General features: G+C 39.2%; 1 protein-coding gene across 7 annotated transcripts in view; it reads right to left on the bottom strand.

The window, feature by feature from the left end:
- SLC44A1 (solute carrier family 44 member 1) overlaps nucleotides 1–21322 on the bottom strand; it is a 155217-nt gene that overhangs the window by 24724 nt on the left and 109171 nt on the right. For 3 of the 7 annotated variants that reach the window (XM_059657552.1, XM_059657558.1, XM_059657556.1), the window contains 3 exons: nucleotides 18984–19220; nucleotides 17501–17581; nucleotides 12191–14558 (listed from right to left, as the gene is read on the bottom strand). In XM_059657552.1, the coding sequence (XP_059513535.1) occupies nucleotides 14535–14558; nucleotides 17501–17581; nucleotides 18984–19220 (342 nt within the window). In that variant the 3' untranslated portion in view covers nucleotides 12191–14534. Of the gene's footprint in view, nucleotides 1–12190; nucleotides 14559–17290; nucleotides 17582–18983; nucleotides 19221–21322 lie in introns of those variants that run through there. The other 4 variants (XM_059657553.1, XM_059657554.1, XM_059657555.1 and 1 more) reach the window with 4 other exon arrangements.

The following is a 21322-nucleotide window of genomic DNA, read 5'->3' as shown; positions in this document are numbered from 1 at the left end:
ATGGGTCAAAAGTACACAGGAGCCAGCATGAATGGGCTCCTATTGGCCAAATCTGAGACAACTTGGGCATAAAAAATAATGATGATAGCAGAAAAAAAATAATCCATAGTTCAGGGAATAAGTAAATAAGCGGGAGAGAAGGGAAAAGTCCTCCTTACAACAGAAGACCAATTACTAAACGTAGAAGGAAGGATGGTATTAGAAAATCACTGTTAGGCAAAAACCACGGTAGTAGTTGCTTTAGAGAAGAATCATGAAAAGGTGCTCATGGCGCATAGAAATAAAACTGATTTCCCTGTGTTGATCTTGTAATCCCACAACAACGCTTAATTCCTTTAAGTATAATCCTTTGTGTGAATGATTTGTGATTTTTTTATATGTAAGGTAATGCCGTCTGAGAAGAAAGATAATTTTACTTCTTCCTTTTTAATTTCGGTGCCTTTCATTTCTTTTTCTTACCCGATTGCCCTGGCTAGAACCTTCGGTACAGGGTTGACTAGGAATGATAAGAGTAGGCATTGCTTGTCTTGTTACTGCTCTTAGGGGGAAAGCTTGCCATTGACTATGATGAAGGCTGTGGGTTTTTTATAAACATCCTCTATCAGGTTGAGAAAGCTCCCCCCACTGCTGTCATAGAAATTGTTTTCCCCTAAAATTCTTCAGTGAGTTCCCATTTTCTTCAGCATAAAAGCAAGTACCTTAGTATGGCTACAGACCCTCAAGATCTGATCCCTGTTGGCTTCTCCAATTTCATGTCTCTAGGACAGATTCAGACACATGCTGTTCCTGAAGGCTTCTGCGTCTTACCACATCTGTGTCCCTGCCCCTCCCACCTGCAGGTGGTCTTCAGGCTGCTCCTGAGTTAACTGATAGAGCAGCTGGCACATTATATTACAATCATTTGCTTACCCCTTTGCCTCCTAAACAGACTGTGGGGTATTGGAAGGCAAAGATTGGGTCTCCCATTTCTGTATCTTTAGTCAACACAGGACTTGGTAAATATCTTTGGAATAAATAAAGATGGCCTTTCTGTTTTATTTATACTTAAAATGTAACTTTATAAGCACTAATAGCAGTAGATCTGAATAAGGATGAGGTAACCAATTCAGTTAAAGAATCATATCAGGAAGTTGGAAGAAAAAAAGGAAGAAAGACAGGAAGGAAGAAAAAGGAAGAAAGAAAGAAAGAAAGAAAGAAAGAAAGAAAGAAAGAAAGAAAGAAAGAAAGAAAGAAAGAAAGAAAGAAAGAAAGAAAGAAAGGAAGGAAGGAAGGAAGAAAGAAAGTTACATGCTTGGACTCCCCCAGCTCAGCACCCCCAAACCCCAATTTGAGAGCCATATGAAGATTAATTTTGCTTTCACAGTAACTTGAAGAATGAATATACTTTCTTCCATCAAATAATAAAGTTCTATAAACATTGGTGTTTTCCTTTCTTTTCGAGTTGCTAGGAAGCTTAAAGTATTAATGTGTCATTGTACAGTGTCTAGCATACAGTATTTGTTTCTTCCTGTTTATGTCTTTGCTTTTCTATTTTTATTTTAATAACCTTATTATCTATAAGCCTGTTTGGAAAAACTTGGAACATAAAATATATAAATATACACACACTAAAAATACATAGCATGTTTATTGTTAGCTTGAAAGCACACAGATGTTAAGGTGACAACGTAGAAAAGCAGATTGAGCCACTGGGAAAAACTTTGTGTTCGGTTACCTAAGCTTTCCGAGCCATTGTTAGACTGGGTCTCTTAAATGAAAAATTAGGTAGATTTGATTCATCAGGGACTGGAAAAATGTTTTGTTGGCACAGAGAAATATTTTCAGACCCTCAAACTCTTCTTCAAAGGACTCCTTATCATTACAGAGAGTTTGCATCAGACCACATTGAGAAGAAAGGGAACTATTTCCAACATTCAGTGCACTCAAGAATCAGAGCGTGGATGGATCTGAGCATCTGGCACAAACCCCTATCTTTAAATGAAGTGGCACACGCCATGCTGAGTGCAGGCCTCCATGATGTCTTTCCTCCTCCCCCTATCCAGTCAGTCGTCAGGCCTGTAGATTTCACACTGAATCTTCCTCTTCCCCTGTCCTCCTCTTCCAAGCCTCCCTCTCTCAGGCGTCCTCTCCAATCCCAGCACATGCACCCAGCACCTCAGTTTAGGTCTGAATGCACATGCCAGGCTTCTGTATCCTCCACATATTCCGGGCTCTGGACATCCCGGACCACTGGTGTTTCCTCATGTTGCAATGATTACCTATGTCATTCCTCTGGGTGAAACCTTCTTGCCTTTCTGGCCTCCCTTTCATCATCTGGCTAAATCTGCTCATCCTTCAAGACTTAGCTTCTCCCATTGACCCTAACACCTCCCTATGTGTTCCCAAAGCACTCTATACTGATTACAACCCTCATGGCTGTGAACTACTGAAGATCAGGGAGTGAATATTTGTACCCTGGAGTTCCCAGAATGTAAACCTGGCTGACCAGAGGAGGTCTCGGGAAATGCTTGTTGAATGAAAGTGAATATGATTAGCTCACGGCCATAGAAGGCGTAGTAAACGCATCTGAAATGGGCCTCACGCATCACACTTTCCAGGAAATGTGAGATGTGCATCTCACCAACTCCCACCAGTCTATTGTTTCTATTATGTTTTTCTAATCCTTGTAAATTTAGTAAGTCCTCCTCACTCCTGCCCCCGACCTTTCCCTTGTCTAATTAAAAGAAAATGCCTTAATCCATTTGGATTTGATTTAGATTTGTTTTCAATCTGAAAACTAATCATCCTAAACACCGTTTATTACATGGATTCTTTTCTTATTCCTTTGAGGTGTATCCTTAACTTTTGTTGCATCCACATAAATAATGTGATTTCTTTTGGGAACACGCTCTTCTACCCCATTGTCCCATTATCACCCAGGTGTAGTAACTGTCACTTTATTATACTCACCTGGCTATTTTCTCCTTAATGTAACTCTATTTTTTCCATATTATAAACCTATATGGGAATATTTTAAACAAACAGAGAAGCAAAAAATTTAAACTATTCATCACCACATAATACAGAGATAACCACAATTCTTATGGTGATGTAAAAGGGTGGCTTTCTCAGCCGACCTGCACTTAACCATCTTGCCAGGTGAGCTGACATCCTCCAGCCAGTCCTCTGTGGAAGGTACTGGCTGATGCCCACAGCAGGCGGGCCTACGCTCAGAGACCCGTGTACTGTTCTCAGCATCAGTGGACTGTGCTCGGCAGGAATCAGGTGTGTTTATTCCAACATATAACACCAGGTGAAGTTGTTAAATTCTAATGGTATACTCATTTCAATATTATGTATATGGATACAAAATGAATATGAAGAGAGTAATTTCTATGAAAACTAAGTTGAATGCTTTGGAAAGACTCTATAGATACTAAAAATATCAGTCTCAAATTATGTATGCATGAGAATTATACACATTGGAAAGAAATGATAAAAATCTGGGAGTCTATACTCAGCTGGCTTCATAAGCATTTCTAAATTCTTAATCCCTTTTAAAGAAATCAATATCTCACATTATTAGATGGGGTGATTGCATTATTGGTGTGGTTAGTGCAGTGGTTCTCAACCTGTGGGTCGCGACCCGTTTGGGGGTCGAATGACCCTTTCACAGGGGTCACCCAAGACCATCAGAAAACATATATATAATTACATATTGTTTTTGTGATTAATCACTATGCTTTAATAATGTTCAATTTGTAACAATGAAAATACATCCTGCATATCAGATATTTACATTACGATTCATAACAGTAGCAAAATTACAGTTATGAAGTAGCAACGAAAATAATTTTATGGTCAGGGGTCACCACAACATGAGGAACTGTATTAAAGGGTCGTGGCATTAGGAAGGTTGAGAACCACTGGGTTAGTGCAAAAAAAGACAACAGACTTCAGAGGAGCCAAAGAGCCACAATAAAAGAACTGCACCCACGTCAAAGATTGGCCAATGAATAGTTACTTGTACTTTTTAAAAATGTTTCATGTATAATGATTTTCTTCCTTCACCAACTTTTTCAATTAACCCATCAACTACCAGTGCCTACAGAATTGGTTAGGAGAATGTCTATTATATCTTTGTGTCATTTAAAAAATGTGTACAGATATTGATTTTACATAAATGAGATCATGCTATAAAAACTGCTTTATCCCTTTTTTCTTTGACTATATTGTAGACATTATTCCAAGTCATTACATATTACTTACATCATTTTTAATGCCTCCCCAGGCCCTCCTGTTGAAGTTCTACTCAATGCTTCTTTTTATTAGACGTAAAACTATGTACCTTTCTTGAGTTCCCCTTTGCAGGACTGACAGAAAAGTTAGAGTTCAGTCTTACACTCAGCCTAGGGTGTCTTATACAGTTAATCTCCTTTTCTCAATTTTCACTTGCCTTTTTATTTAATTCAATTTTTATTTTTGTGTTAGAATTATTTAATTCTGTGATAAACTGTGAGAATCCTTTCCAGCTGATGGAGAGAGTAGACCAAACACAAGCCCCTAATATCCTGTGTAAGGTCATAGGAGGAGTTTGGCTGAAAGATCTTTTGTTTTGCCTTGAAGGCAAACCTACTGTCGCCTCTCTAGTCTGACATACCTAGCTGGGGAGCTTACGACTGCCTAGAGAGCTTTAAGACTTCTGCTGAAACTGCTGATAAGCCCATGAAATGGTCTAATAGCTGAGCTTTGCGTTTTCTGGAATCCTAAATTTAAGCTACGTGCACCTGCAAGTTATTTTTCTCAGAATTTGGACAGTAAATGCACAGTGTCAAATTAAAGGCACGAAGCATTTTCTACTTACACTGTTACTTGCCATAACAAAAAAATACTGTGAAGAGGCATGGTCTTGTAGGTTCGTCCCACAGCAAAGATGATCAAAGATACAAGGCCAAACAGCCTCATAGGATGTTGGCTTCTTTCTGAACCTTTCAGCACCTGTAAGAGGTTTGAGCTATAGAGCAATTTGAAGCAGCTCAAATGTCAATCATAATGACATAGAAACCTAGAAGTCACAAACAGTATGCTTTGTAAAAGAAATCCTCTAGATTTTTCTTTATTTTCTAAAATTTGAGGTTGAATATAGTTTCCATAGCCAAAAAGACAGAAACAAATTCTGGGTAGCGTCAGGAGATGTGAGGTTTTTCAACAAGCTCTTTCATCGCTAGTTGGTCTGTATAACTAGAAATTGTGCAACTCTGCATCAGAATGAGCCCCCCAAAAGAATGAGCAGCCTGGACTAGTTAATATTTTTCATGATCTCAAACACTTCCACTTTTGAGGACACCTCACAAATATTCTATAACAACTTTTTTTTTGGCAAGATAGTATAGATAAACATCCAGGGCTATGATCTGGGTAATATTCATATTTGCTAATAAAAAGCACCCTGGCCCTGGCTGGCTCAACTGGTTGGGCATCTTCCCATGCACCAAAAGGTTGCCGGTTCAATTCCTGGTCAGGACACATGCTCAGGGTTGTTTGCTTGAGCCCCAGTAGGGGGCATGTAGGAGGCAGCTGATTGATGTTCTGCTCTCACATGAATGTTTCTCTTTCTCCCTTTCCCTTCCTCTCTCTCTAAAAAGAAGAAAGAAAAATCAATAAACATATTTAAAAAAATAAAAAAAGCATTCTGTACAAGAAAAACCCCAAATTATAAAACAACTCAGGAGAGGTTTATTGGTATTGCCAAAAATCTTCCACTTCATAATACCCCTTCCTTAGTCCCCAATATCACTGAAAATAGATTAAACAAACTTAATTTCCCCCCAAACTTTAATGGGGCACAATTACTGCCTAAATTATGGCCTACTGAAGTTTCACTAATTTAGTACATATCCAAGCTTCAATTCATGTGCAGGCCACTGCATCAGGCAGGAGTGTTTTCCATGGTAAACCTTATCTAACAGGCTTTTCTACTCTGCCTGAAGACTGAATTCAATTGCAACCTTAGCATTCACACGGTGACTCAGACTCCAGCTAGGAAGTCTGGCCTGGCAGTGGATGAACTTTGTACTTCAGAAATTAGTTTTTAGTACATTTATATTTCATACTTCAAGGACCCTACGGCACATGGAGAGATGCTAGAAAGGAATAGCTGGGAAATTCCAGGGTACCGTTGCAGCCTAGTGACAAAATTTGAAACCAAGATGTTATTCAGGATGACTTTCTATTGAAGAGTAGCAGAATATGCCACCCCCAAAATATGACTATAGGAGAGCGGGACATGCCACCTCAGAAAATGATTATTTTGAGCTGTAGTCATCTGAAAAACAGGAAATTCAGGGTGAGGTTTTCTCTGAACTCTCTTTATCTGCCTAATGACAGGTCCTCCACAAGGAATCCAATAGTCATCAATCCCTTTCTTGGGAGTTTCATCTACCAGGGAAGATTGACTCTTATCACAGGAGGGGAGACTAGAGGTTGAGACCACACTGGGACAAACTTTCTCACAAACCATTAGACCTCCCATCCATTCTTCTAAGGGCCCATTCATCTTTCCTAAAGATCATTTATTCTCCCCTTTCCCCATAAAGATGGTATTTAAACTTGAATTCTAAGCCACCTCCGGGAATTACTCATTTTTCCCTCGGCATCTCCCATGTATACATGATATACATGTTAATAAATTTCTGTGTGTTTTTCTCTCATTAATCTGTCTTCGATTACAGAGGTCTCAGCTAAAAACTCAGAAGGGTAGGCGGAAAATTATTTTCCTCCCCTGCACTATTAATCACCACCCTGGGCATGGGAAAGTGTTACAACACAGTAGACAATGACACTCTTTCCTATAAAATTTTATTTATTACATAAAAAACTCTATACACTTGTTAGACTAAAATACAGTTTTCATTATAATTCTGGCAACTGAGTCAGTACACAGAGAAAACTTAGCATTAGATCAGCACTTTCTTTTTTCTAGTTCATATTTCCGCACAAGAAAAACATTTCCAAGCTCCATTTCATATAGGCTCATTGCACTCTGAAGCCACATGGAACTCCATCCAATTCAGAGCTCTTGGAAGTTGATTTTCCAGCAAGATATGATAACCCCAGAAAGTTAACTGCTCATTGTACATATTTTTAAAGTCCTCTGAGAGCATAAGGCTCTGCCTGTAAAGTCTGCACTGAGTCAATGATGACAAGTCCCAAATACTAGGGCTACGACCGTGTCTGTGGGGCATGTTCAAGCACCTACATGTTAGTTTCCCCACTTGAATACACTGCAATAAGGAAAAACTCTAAATAATGCCAAGGTCACAGATCCTGAACTACAGAATTCATGGAAGGCTTCACTGTGATCTTTCAGTTCGTAATGGACTAAGACAGGATGTGATACAAAATTCATTTTGACACCATGAAATAGAATGCACATGGGGGTGGTGGCGGGGGGAGACCCAAAAAGGCATCAGACTGAGAAGTATGCAGCACCACAACATACTTCTCATGCTGGATTCACAGCAGTGAGAGATGGAGACACACTGATGTGTGTTTGCTGTTCACATCACCCCATGTGCTGGGCTGGGCCTGACACGGGATGTGAAGGCTCAGAGCCTGAGAGGTCACTATTGCATTGACTGATCGTTAAAGCATGGCTGCCTTATTCTAGGAGCCTTATTCTAAACTCCAGGAGCTCGGAGAGGCTGTGCCAGCAAATACTTGAAGTTGGACCTTTGGTCTTCGGAAGATATGCTTTTGTCTTTGGTTGTTTTTCTCAAGCGCCTATCGTTTTGTTAGGTGCCTTCCACACTTTCCATCCCACCTTGTTGCTTATTGGCTACAAAGTTTTTTACTCCTGTAATCAGATCAGCTAACAACCCACTGAACTTACTTCATTGGATGCAGGACCTACTCAAAGGGCAGTCAGGGGTCAAGTATGTTTTGATAGTATAACTGAAAGTTCTTTTCAAGTATGGAGCTTCCAGTACCCTTTCATAGGAGGGAAGAAATCAGAAAACCTTAACGAAGGCAATAGAGTTGAAGAAAGGTAACTTTCCTCATGTGATGTCTCTGAAAACCAAAACCAGCAAAAACAAGCAGGACGTTCTGAGCACAGATACTGGGGAAATTGACTTCACAGTCTCTCTCAAAGCTGACCTATGACTGTCTCATTCCTGTGGCAGGTAGAATGGTCTGCAGGATGCTGGCGGTAGCTTCACCCCAGACCTGTTCCCATTTCTTCTTCTTCTATTCAAGGCTTCCTTTTCCTTACATGGAATAGCTCAACACATATTCCTCCAAAAATAACTATCTCAAAGGAAGTTCCTAACTGATGGGTGGATCAGATTCATATAAGAAGGTCAGGACCTTGTTTTAAAATCACACACTTCTATGACAAAAGGACATGTCAGATGTAGGTCCTTACACTGCACTTAGGCCCTTTTCCACCTGATGTGAGAATTTCCACCCGTGGTCCCTGCATTTGCTACTGTGGGCAGTTTATCAAAGCTCCTTGGGGGTTGGTTGATGAGGGGGTCGGGAGCTGATGCTCTCCTTCATCAGCCAGTTAGTTACGGCGTGTCCTCTGCTTTCTTCAGTTTGAAAATGTAGGTAAGGGTTTGATGCCTGACCGTTAAGTTATGACCCAAATCTTAAAAGAACTTCTAAGTCCTTTAAGGATTTCTGCTGGCTTTTTCAGGGGCCCTGCAGATGCAGCACCCTTTCCTAATAATGAGGTACAGATGTGAAGAAATCCACGTGCTCCCACAGGAAGAAGAGCGGATGATAGGGGAGGGGAGACAGTCCCACTGACAGTGGTCCAAGGCTGCTCTAGTCACTGAAAAGTCAAAACAGGGAACACCTCCGTGATTTACGGAGCGAAAAACAACTTCTGAATTTCTACCCCTGGCATCTGCTCCTCCAACTTTCCACTAAAACTCTGTCAACTGCTAGACTACACTGAGTTTGCTCCTGTATCAACTTTAACTGTTCTCAGCCATGCTGACTGGTGTATTTTTACACAGAAATCTACTGATAACAGCATGTTGTTTCATATCTGAGCTACAATGAAAAAAAATACCAAGTGTTTTGGTAGATGGAAACTTACAAGGATTTCCTATTCATTTCTTTTGGATTTTCTTGTCCACTGCAAATAATGTGTGTGGCACCTTGCCAAAAATCCACCCTCCCCACCAGACATATACACCCTCACATCTCCAAGGAAAGAAATCTTACTGTCTGGAAGATTCAGTGTTGACCATCATGTTATTCATTCAGTTTCTATTTCCCAAGTTAGTACTAAGTCAAAAACTATAAAAATGATTGCAGATCAGACGTTGGTGGGTGCCATCTTAAAGATATCTTTAGTGGAGGCATAATCACGACCTCATCTCAGAACACATCATCGAACCAACTTTAGAGAATCCTTTGACTTGTGCTCACTAGTCCCCGAGGGGAGGGGAGGTGGGGCTGGCAGTATGAGGGCCCTGAAATTCTTAGTAGCATTTTAAATGTTCACAGATGGGCTATGTGCATTTGAGAAAGAGAGAGTCTGTTGTTTTCCTAAGCTTCTTTCTCAAAGGGGCTCGTGTCCCCTCAAATGATTAGGAACCTGCTTCTGAATGTCAAATATGAAATTCAGGTTTTAGCATGAAAGTGAAAAATTTCTGAAACATCTGGGAATGACAACATTTTCATGTTCAGCTGGATCTTGACTAGACTATGGGTCACCTGAAAGCTGTACTATTCTGATCTCCCTAGTCTGCAGTGTTTATTTCTCAGGAAATCATTTAAGTTATAAAACTAAGAATCAAAACTGAATAAAGTAGCCTCGTATTTGGGTCCCTAACAAGTTCTTATCTTTTCAACACATTTAGTAATGAATTCCTTGGTAAAATATCAAAGTTAAATCCTGCCCATGTAATTTACAAAAGTGATCACTGATCATGCAATATTCAAACAGGAGCATCGTTGGTCTGTTTTTACACATAAAAACCAAGGAGATGAGGAGGAAGAGTACTATAGAATTTAGACGGAGAAGAAACATTTTCCACAGAAATTCTCAAGTTTAAAAACTTGGCATTCAAATTTTTTATAAGAAAGCTATTTTCAAAGATTTAAATCTTAGATTAAAACTTTCCTCTTAGAGAGTAAGAATTCGGTTCCAATTTACAAAATTCGAATGTGGGAAAGTACGCTACTTTAAATTTGTAAGTGTACACAACATGTTTAGCTCTTTGTTTTGTTTTTATGTCTGTCAGCTTTAGATTTTTCTCTTGGCACACTCAAGGTCGCTTTTTCAAAATGTGGGCTCTATGCCAATAAGCAGAGATGAGCTAATTCCAAAGGCCGCCACCGTATCTGAACAGGGCCTACTTCTCAAAGGGCTGACATGCACCCGTAGTGCACAAAGACACACGAATATGCACTTGACGCCAAAGGCATTCTATGCTAGGAATACATAATACACAAATCTCGGCTTTATGCATTTGCTTAGGAACCCGCAATTTTCCAACATGTATTCACAGACCACATCTTTACCCTAGGCAAGCTGTTATAGTGCACTCCTGTCAGATGGAATATATGAAAACAATACAGAAATTAACTGTGGCAGGTGCACTGATAAGCCTCCAGACTCAGGATTTCTTTAAGTTGCAGCACAGAAAGCAGTAGAGAACTCACTGAGAGGTGAAAGCATAAAGATCCTTCTGAAGGTAACTTCTCAAAGGCTCTGTTAAGGCCACTGGAAACTCCCAAAATTCGAAGGAGATGGCTACTGACCAAAAAATAAAATAATGCTCAGGTCATCGTAATTGGCAGCTCTGGTACTGGAACCGATCCCAGAATCTACTTTCTAGATGGGTGGTGGGTGGGGTGGAGGGGGCATCTCCTGAAATGGCCTTTAGTAGCTAGTATGGTGCATGTCGGAAATGGTTGCAGCCTCGGGGGCAGCGATGTGGCCTCACAGGTACGGGGTGCCTGCAGTTCCCTCAGCCGTTTTGAGGAAGGGGGTGGGAGAAGCATCACTCTGGTTAAAAGCAACTCAGGACCAGGATAAAGGAAGGGGCATCTCCTTGCTATGCCTGGAACTGCCCGAGGAAGACAAAGGAGCTCTTGGCAGACACCAAGGCCAGTGGAATTGAAAACTGGCAGATGAATGCCCTCCACTGAAAAAAGAAACTATACGAGTAGAGGAGCCTCTCTACACAGGAAAAACATACTTCCAGCATGATTTTCGAACAGACTCAGTGAGTGCCTCCTCCTCAACCAGATGGAAAAGGTTTGGGGACCAGCACCCTACTAAGCTACTTAAATTACAGTGACTTAGGACTTAATTATGCTATAGGATGGGATGAGAGCATTAAACATTGCATTAAATGGTTTCAAGCAACGACCTGCTTTGATCTCTGCTCATCCACGCAAGGATTATACAATCTCAATGCCCTGCATTCCTAATGTTTACCGAAAGCACTGGTAAGCTTCCCATTAAAGATGGATCCCTTACATTTATAGAGAAATGTAACCTTCCCCCTTCCATATTACATTACAGCAGAGCTTACTTTTGAGGCAGGCGCCTAGAAACTCCAAACTGTGCAACAGACCCTTAATCATCTGGTGGCAGAAACCATAACGATGCTCCAGCCACCAGGATCCTCACTGACAGTTAAGAGGACCTTAAGCTATGAGTCCGGAGAGCAATTGTGAAGATCCACCACAGAAAAAGACAAAAACAAAACAAAAAACCAACACACAACACAGAGTCAAATGGTCTATAACATGGTTCAGGTAACCCCATTTCGCAGGTAATTTTTGTGTTTCATCTATTTTTTCTCACTTGGGCAGAAGATGGAGGCAGTGAGTGGATGGAGCAACAAGGCAGCCAGCCCATAGCTCGCTGAGGGATGACTTGCAATGGATGAAAGCAGCAGCAGGAACACCCAGACATAACCTCAAAACATTTCCTTATTGCCTTTTTTTTTTTTTTGTAAAAAAAGCCTCTGCGAGGCTTTATAGAATGAATCAAAGAATGAAGCTCTGATGAAAGTGATATTCTACACATCAAATCTCTCTCTGTGTGTGCCAGTGTGGTACATATGCATATCTGCATATATCTGCCCACGGAGCACACAAACTTACTCAGGGGAAACAGCCTGAATATTAATTTGGAACTCAAATGACATGGTTACACATAGATCATAGTTTCTAAACACAATGTTAGTAAAACAGAATTTATTTGCAAAACAGGACCTGTTATATAAAATGGCACACAATTGAGTTATACAAAAATACAAAATTTCTTTCTGATTACAGTTCTAGTTGCGAGAGAGAATTAGAAAGCATTCCTGGCGGTTTCCAAATAGTTGAGATTGCGAGCATTTGGAACAGGGAGCAGCAAGGGTCCGTGATGTTGGGATATCCGAGCGAGCAGAACCCAATTTCCAAATTCAAGCCTTCCATCAGGTCACTCTGGAGGGACACCTCCTAAAACAGTTAGCTCCTGGAATGTCTTCTGTTTTGATACCCATCTTCCAGATTTTTGCCAATCATAAATTTAGCTCCCAATGTCCCTTAATGTCCCAAATCTGTGTGGCTATGAAACAGAAGGTATTCTGAATTTTCTTAGATGATTTGCTCTCTCACCTATTTGGATAATTTTTTGTTAGTTACATAATTATATTTATTCCTTTTTGCTGATATAAAATAGTACAATGATACAGTTTGTCAATGTTAGATGTTAACTTCTGGAGAATTATTGTTTCAAAATAGCGACTCTCACATGTTGGTTTCCCAGATCTTGCCAAGACATGAGCTCCTAACTTGTGTTTTCTTTTTTTAATAAAATTTCTGATTCTTATTGCAAATATTCTGAAAAAATCAGAAATATTACATGAGCTTTGAAAAGAAACCAAGGCATTTTAGCAAATTTTAGCCTAGCTAAAGAATACAGATACTTAAAGAAAAAAATAAAATTTACCTTTTGCAGCAATTTAAAGGTCCAACCCTTTGAAAGGAAGCACATTAGCAAACAGTTGCTTATTAATCCCTACTGACATTAATTGTATGCATTTCCATAATACCGGTCCAATTCACTGTCTAATTCTGGTAGGAGACAATGCTTTCTTTCAAAAGATTCTCCTTCCATGGAATGATAAAATGCTGAGGCTTTTCTTTTTCTGTACAGAGCCTGTATTTAGTGCAATAAGTTTAAAAAATTTGCTCTGAAATATTTACTTTACATTAACAAAAATAGCCTTTTTTTAAAAAAATTGTAACAAAAAGGAGTTATCGCATAAACAGATCATGAATCATTCTTAGCAAATTACACTTTTTTTTTCTTAAAGCATTCACCATTACAATAAGCAGAACAATGGAATATTAGCCATTCATATCTGGTAAGCTTCAGGAATAGAAGAATCAAACAAACAAACCAACAAACAAAACCCCATAACCTAGCCCCAAACAAACAAACAAACAAAAACGTTCAACACTTGAGGATCAGAACATTAACCAATTCTTCAGTTAAACATTGTAGAATTCTGGATGCTTCATGAATTGCCAAGGAGAGGAGCACCCTCCATTCCATTTTCTAAGTTTATAGCATTTGTATAAAATGCCTATTTAGCCCTAAACCACTGGAATGGCCAATGCTTTGTGTTCAGTGTTTCTCTCCCTTCACTATCCCTCCCAGCATTACTTAATCTGCAAATCAATACACAGAAATTTGGAGGCTACATAAACTCATTGGGTGCTCCAGCTTCCTCTCAAATCAGGCACAAAATGTGTGAAAGATGCTATTAAAGTAAAAAAAAAAAGAAAGACAAATCATAAGAAAAAAATTTGCATAAGAAAGATCATCTATCCTTTTCTTTTTTACCTACTCTCCTATAGAAGCATTAGGGTAAACTACAAATACCTGAGGAGTTGGTTACTTTTTAATGTTGGCTGACAAATGCAAGAGCGATTATGAAACTTCCCATAGTGGGTCCTCTTGTGTGTTTCTCAAAGTAAAATGACATGGCTTTTTTGATGGGGAAAACTGGAGTAATTCCTTATTTCTCTGAAAGCATACACCTAGTCTGGTCCCACTAGGGTTTATTCATCAGGAAAATAAGATCTTGATTTTATGCATGTGTCAGGGAAATCACCCCTGAACAAACTTTAGACAGAGAATTCGGTACAATAATTTTACCTAATTGAAATAACTAAAGTTAAAATCTCCTCTAAGTTATCAAAAATGTGAATCAGATATGAATCTTAACATTTCCATTAAGACAATTACAATTGAAAACATTAAATGACGGCAGTTGCCTTGTAAAAGCCACCCGTATGAAAGGAGTACATGTTCGACAAAAATAAGCATAAAAAAGGTATTAAATCCCTGTTCCTTTTCTCTGATTTTGGCTGATTATGTGTGTGTGTGTGTATACATATACATATACTTACACACATACATATACATATACACACACACCCACACACACACACCCACACACACACATAGTTATGTGTATATATTGGTTTGGAATGTCAATGGGTTCCGTAACGGTCGGCTAGGTTCAAGCGGAACTTGCTCCCGAGGCCTAGAAAACAAAGTCACACAGAGTATCATCTTAGACAATTACCGTTAGAAGGAGATCATGAACGATGTTACAAATGCATAGATGGTCACAAACAGCAACAAAGCAAAAGGAGCTGAGAAGCCTTCTCCCCTGAGCCTATATTCCAGGGGCTGTGATGCGACTGCATGCTGGGAACCACACCGCTGTTCTAGAAAATCTCCGAGCTCTGCAGCCTCTCTGGCCTACGCTGCTAGAGCGCCCGGGTTTTTTCTCTCTCTTTCCTCTGTAGATGCTTTCCTGCAGATGACCAGATGTCTCTTGCTTAAACCTCTATATCACATTTGGTAAATTTTACTAAAATCATTTTCAAAGATTTAGAGAGAGACCTCACAAACCTTCCAAGTTTTCTTCTTCACTAGCAGGATCTCTCTCAAAAAAAAAAAAATGCCCAAGAGGAAAACTGGGAGTACTTATATATCCAGTTCAATGATCCCTGTCAAAAGGAAAATTTTAAACCTCATTTTTTCCTGAACATTATTTTATAGGCTAAAAATAAATCCTAAATTAAAATATCCCATAAGGAGGGAGGTAGACAGTGAACTCAAACAGTAGTGCCAGCATTCAAGAACTCTCATCTAAGGGAATAACAAATACAAAGAAGTATACTCAATTCTACCAGTCCCCAAACTTCAGGGGGCAATTTCTCAGCTAGTTTTTTAGGGACACATACAAGATGGTGGTGGTAGTAGGGGGTCCACTCTTACCATGCAAACTGTGGAAAAGAGATAAGAATGAGAGGTTCTGATGGGTTTAAAGACTTTAACGACCCTGTGAGCACCATCTCACACTTCTCTCCTGAGGAGTTTTTTTGCCACTTAAACCATCATTCTTAGGGACCAAATACTATAATGTTCAAAGCACCAGAAGAACAATGCACGTAAATGATGTATTTGGGGACTTGCCATTAATTGCAAGCAATGAACTGAGGAACAACAACAAAATAAGAGCAAAACCTGAATGAAGATTTGAATGCATTGTTTGAGTTAAGTGTCATTAATTTAAAACTGAAAGCAATTATAGGGGGAAAAACATTTCTCAATTTTTGGCTTCTGGTAGAATGCCACATAACCTAGTATTATTAATTATGAATAAGGGGTTTAGGTAAACTTGCATTCTGGTCTACCACAATCCTTCTATCTTTCCCTCAAGAATACGGAACTACATGCCAATCAATTACATGGTCAATCTAGCTAGTCCCAAACCTCCAAATATTTCTCCCTTTCTTTAAATGCTTATCACTGCACAATAATTGAATGGAAACTTCAACCACTGGGAAGACACAAGGGGGGGGGGGGGAGGATGGTTTACATTTTAAGATTTTCTACACCTTTTTTAAGTCTTAGGCTTGGAACCTTATTTCCTGAGTAATTAGGACAGCCAAGCAGTGGTAAGAAAGAAGTCTTCCTCACTTTTCCATGCCACCATAGGGCTGGCACAATCTTCACTGCCCTCCCCCTAGGCCTGCGTGAAATAAGAGGGGTACAGAGAGAGGAGGGCTAGGGAGGCAAGGCACCTGACTGGAGGCATTGCTGGTTGGCGTCTCTTGCCAACTCAATCCAGTTCCGGCTAATGCACACTTTAAAGTAAGGGCTATATAACCACTGGCTACATCCTTTTACTTATGATCAGAGTGATCTGTGCCTTGGGAGTCTAAACATTGAAACTTTGCTTCATAACCATCAAAGCTATTAAGAACATATCAAAATAGGTACTGGAAGGGGTTCAGAGAAAAGCATTTATATCTAAATATTCTGCTGAGACTTTTACTTAGATTGAATATGTGATTATTTTCCATATATACATATATATACATATATACATATAGATACATATATATAGCTTCCTCCACTCCCCTTAAATGAACCCACTTCCTTTACTCTTACATATTTAAATGGGCTTGTTTTATATCACATAGTTCTTACATTGGAAAACTATGAATCAATTCATTTATTAAAGTATAAAGAAGAAAAGAGAGACTTTACCTCACATTTTTGGATACTATATGCAATTAGAAGGCAGATTATTTAAAATTAATTGTTTAAGGCAATTATATAATATTTGAAATAAACATGCTATTTAAGAACTACACATTTGTAAAATATGTAATAATTAGACCAATATATGCTAGAGACATCTGTTGTTATTCAGCAGTGAGAACATCTATCAGCTTAGGAGTCTACTTACAATGATTAACTTTAAGGTGCTTTCCCCCGCTCCCCCCGAAATGATAGTAGAATGTCTGTATCACTGACCAGAGAGGTAACTTATCCTTCCCACAATTGAGCTGAGGTTTGGAGAAGACCAGGTTGTCTTACTGAGTGGAAAATGTGGTTGTTGATGAAAAGAGACTTGTTTGCTACTTAAAAATAACTTTAGAAACAAGGAAAGTACAATCCAGGCAACAGAAGAAAAAGTCAGCCAAGGGGAAAAGACAGAAACCAATATTAAAAAATGGGGGAGTATGGATTTTAGCAAGTTGAAAGGAACTGCTCTTATCACCTTCCAAAATGACAGAACTCAAGCCGTCAGTTTGAGTGCACAACCAAATGTTCAATCCAATGAAAACTAACCACTGACAATTACAAAGGAAATTAAAAAAACACACACACCAGAAACAGCAATTTCACCTTAGGGACAAAACTATGCCCTACCCTGCCACGACCACTCTTCATTGTGACAATGCTGTGTTCCTTTCAGCTTACTTGTACAGAAGGCAGTCTCAGGCGTGACAAGAATTCTGCCATCCAAGTGATGGGTAGACACACAAACAGAAAGAGCAGCATGTCCTGTGTGATACAGACAGCAAACGCTTCTCCGGAGGAGGCGCAGTCGGTGAAGACAGAGAGAGAGAGGAAGTGAAAGTGAAACTCGGGGAGGGCGGCCACCTCCTCATCTCCACCTACCATCGGTTTCAGCTCTCTGGCATCAGCAGCGCCTCCCTTCCCAGCTTCCTTCATTGCTTTCCTACTGTTTTCCACAAACTCCTGCAAAATAGGGACCAAATGGCAAAATTCTTAGGTCCTTTCACATTCTAAAGAACATTTACATTTTTGACTCAATACTGGTCAATGGAGGCCCTAAAACCATAGCCATCAATAATAGTAGCAGACATCAGAGCTGCAGTCTTTTTTGCTCTGCTTTAATCAGTGGCTGAAAAACAAAAATAAACACTTCTCCTAAATGCGATAGTCACAAAAGAGATGCAATTATCATGGGCCAAATTCCACTTTGAAAACGTCCAAAATTTAGTTGATGATGTGCTTGGTAAAAGAGATAATCAGTACCAAATAGGTCAGTTAACTCATTGGATAATTTTGCAATTAAAAAAAAAATCTAGTTTATTTATTAGCACATTTATTTTAAATAAATAGATTTAATTTAAATCCATTCTCCCGGAAGATGGCTTTCATTTTCAATATCTAACATTGAGATAGTTTTCAATATTATCCACTCTTAAGACAGGAATATTTCACAGCTTCATAGCGAGGTGGTATTATTAAAAAACATCTTTAAGTCCTGGCCAGATGGCTCAGTTGGTTGGGTGTTGTCCCATACACCAAAAGGGTTGCGGGTTTGATTCCCGGTCATGGCACATTCCTAGGATGTGGGTTCGATCCCAGTTGGGGTTATGGGGGGGGGGGCAACCAATTGATGTTTCTCTCTCACTTTTCCTCTCTCTAAACATCAATAAATATATTCTCAGGTAAATGAAAAAAGAAGAAGCACCTTTAATTTTGTAGTATCTAGTATTTAAACCATTTGACATAATTTCTAAATTCAAAAAAAGGTTTCATTGAGGTTCTAATATAGGGAAGCTGCAGAGGCGACATAACTATAAAGAATCTGAATGTACCTGTGTAAAGGTTCAGATCCTGAATAATATAAAACAAGACAATCTACCAGTCATGGTTCTATTCATCTATATTCATTACAAAATGCCTTTCATTTGGCCTGGCATACTTAGGATAATGAGTTTTAATGGAGTAGACAGCAATCATACTTGGGAAAGTGGTGGATAGAGAAATACAGGGAGTTACTAACTACAACCTGGGAACTAAGACTTTTTGTCTTTGAGTCCCACCCCACAGGAAAGTGCACTTAGAACATGGTCCAATGTTTTAATTCTAATTCAAGGGCTAAAAGTCAGGTTTAAAAGTCAATTCAAATCTGTCTAATTGCAGAGAGCGGGGCAGCAGAATGGAATAGTGCGGACTCAGGCCTATAATGGGTACTGCTCTAGCTAAGAGGATCTTAAATGGTCTCATCCACGCCAAGAGGGCCTTCTTCCCTGGCTCCCCCAAGACCAACCACATGCACCAGTGTTACAGGTTTAATTTTATTAGTCTTTTCACCCCTAAAGCAGTAGGGGGCACTGGAAGTACTTACCATCAGTACTTTATCCATATAGAATTCTCTGCCAGGGCTCCCATCATTGTATTTTGTATCAATGGCAAAACACAAGAATAACACATCCACTACCATTTCATAAATGGACAGGAAGCAATGAGCGACTAGGAAAGCAAAGAGGCAGACGATGATCAGAGGCAGCACCCATACTGTGTAATCTTGCTGGTAGTTGAGCAGCATAATCCCAGCCAAGCCCGTGCTGCAGACTATCAGCACCTGAGGCAGAGAGAACAAAGACCATATGTAACACCCGGAGGTAGAAACCACTATTTCGTCATCGTTGGCAGATGTAAAATTCTCTTTACTACTTATATGTGATGGTCACATGAGTCCTTTCCATCTCAGATTAGAAAGTATAAGCCCTATGTACCATATACACACAGAGGTATACATGCATATCATATAATATAAATTTAAAGAACCATCCTTGTTGACATTAAAAATAATCAAGTTTTCCAAATGTTATGCTTGTTTTCTAAAGCTTCCCTTATTTGGCACCTGTGGCAATTCTTAAGATAAATGTATGCCTTTTTTAGGGGGAAAAATTATGCACATTCTTAGCACTCAGAAGAAGAAAATTACCGACATTTCACGGTACTGCTACAGATTTTTTTTCTAAGCATTTTTACATTTATGAAATAGTATTGTATAAACAAATCATTAAAAGCTCTTCCTTAATATTTATAGTAGCATTATGAATGTTTCATAAATACTTATTCAGCTACATAATTTCATTTTATGGGTGATTTAAAATTTATTTAACAACAACAAAAATAACATTTATTTAACCATTCTCCTACAGTTGGACATGTATATTGTTTTCAGATATAAATAATGCTGCAACAAACATCACTAAGAGCCTTTTCATTATTTCATATTTTATTTCAAATAGAATATGGGGCAAATTTAATATTATTTGCCATGAAGTTTATATTTTGATTATCTGTGAGAAAAAGGGTTGCTAAAAACATCCATGAGAATAAAGGAAATAACCAATTTGATTCTTGTCAAGAACCACCTATTCTGATGCCTCATTACCTCATACTCAACACTTTACATTTTTTTGGTGTGTTTTAGTCGATTTTATTTCAGTTGTTCATCAACCCTATGAATGGTTTATGGAAAACATTATCATCTCATTTTATAGACTGGGAAACATGCTAGCCAACCCACCCAAGGTCAGCTGATACCACTCCAATAATGATCTTATGATGCCAACTTCAGGGCTCTTTCCAGGTAAGTGAAAATACGTGGGTACTGATACAAAGCAGGAATAGGTTATTTTGAATCTCAGACACGTGCTTGCCCTTTACTGGCCTAGCATTAAGCCTTAACAAAGGAAGAATCCTCCAGAACTACCACGGCCTTCCCTTGTCCAGTGCTGAGGACAGTCAGGCCAAGAATTCCTCTTTCATCTCTTCTTTACTATTTATCAACAACAAAGCATCTTTCATTCACCACGAACTTAACCAGGAGTTATAATGCATTGGATAACATACTGGTTAAGCTGTAAAGAGATCCTTCTATCGGATGACTTTAGGGAGCAAATCTGGGTCTACCCAAGATTTGGAAAACAACTCCCCAACACACACACACACACACACACACACACACTCCATTTTTGTGGCCAACTCTTATGACTCTTCTCTGCTAGTAACTTTTCTGAGGTGATTTCCACAGAGAGCTAATCACATTCACTTTCCACTCTTTTGGCTTCAATTTTAGAATGAGTTCTTTCTTATACTCTTATTCAAATTTTTTATGTCCACCCTATAGAAAGACTGAGATTCTTTGTGGTCTCATTATGCCACTAAAAGTTAAACCGCATTCGGACTGTTAAGTTAGTTATAGGTAGAAGATGGGGCCCAGACAAACTTAGATGTTGAGAGAAAAAGCTGTTGAGCTGGAAGGTGGATATTGTCATGTGAGAAAAACCTTCGAGAATTATTAATATTTAGGCAAAGAAGTCAAAGGATGTACTAATTATTCCCAAATATAATGGAAGGGTGTCACGCATTTATTCAAGCAGAGAACACAGGGGTTTCAAACTATTAGAGGCAACTAGAAGTCACTTGTAGAGTTAGTACATCCCCAAGTCTGATAGGTTGGATCTAAGTGCAGCAAAATGCTTTTTAAAAGTGCCCCATATCCTGGCCAGGTGGCTCAGTTGGTTGGAGTGTCGTCCTGTACACCAAAAGGTTGCAGTTCAATTCCAGGTCAGGGCATATTATCTAAGATGCGGGTTTGATCTCCGATAGGGTGCGTATGGGAGGCAACCAATCGATGTTTCTCTCTCATATTGATGTTTCTCTCTCTCT

This window comes from Myotis daubentonii, chromosome 11 (assembly GCF_963259705.1).
Source record: "Myotis daubentonii chromosome 11, mMyoDau2.1, whole genome shotgun sequence".
Classification (NCBI taxonomy): Eukaryota; Metazoa; Chordata; class Mammalia; order Chiroptera; family Vespertilionidae; genus Myotis; species Myotis daubentonii.
The sequence above is the reverse complement of the archived record's forward strand: the minus strand, read 5'-3'. Positions and strand labels throughout refer to the sequence as shown.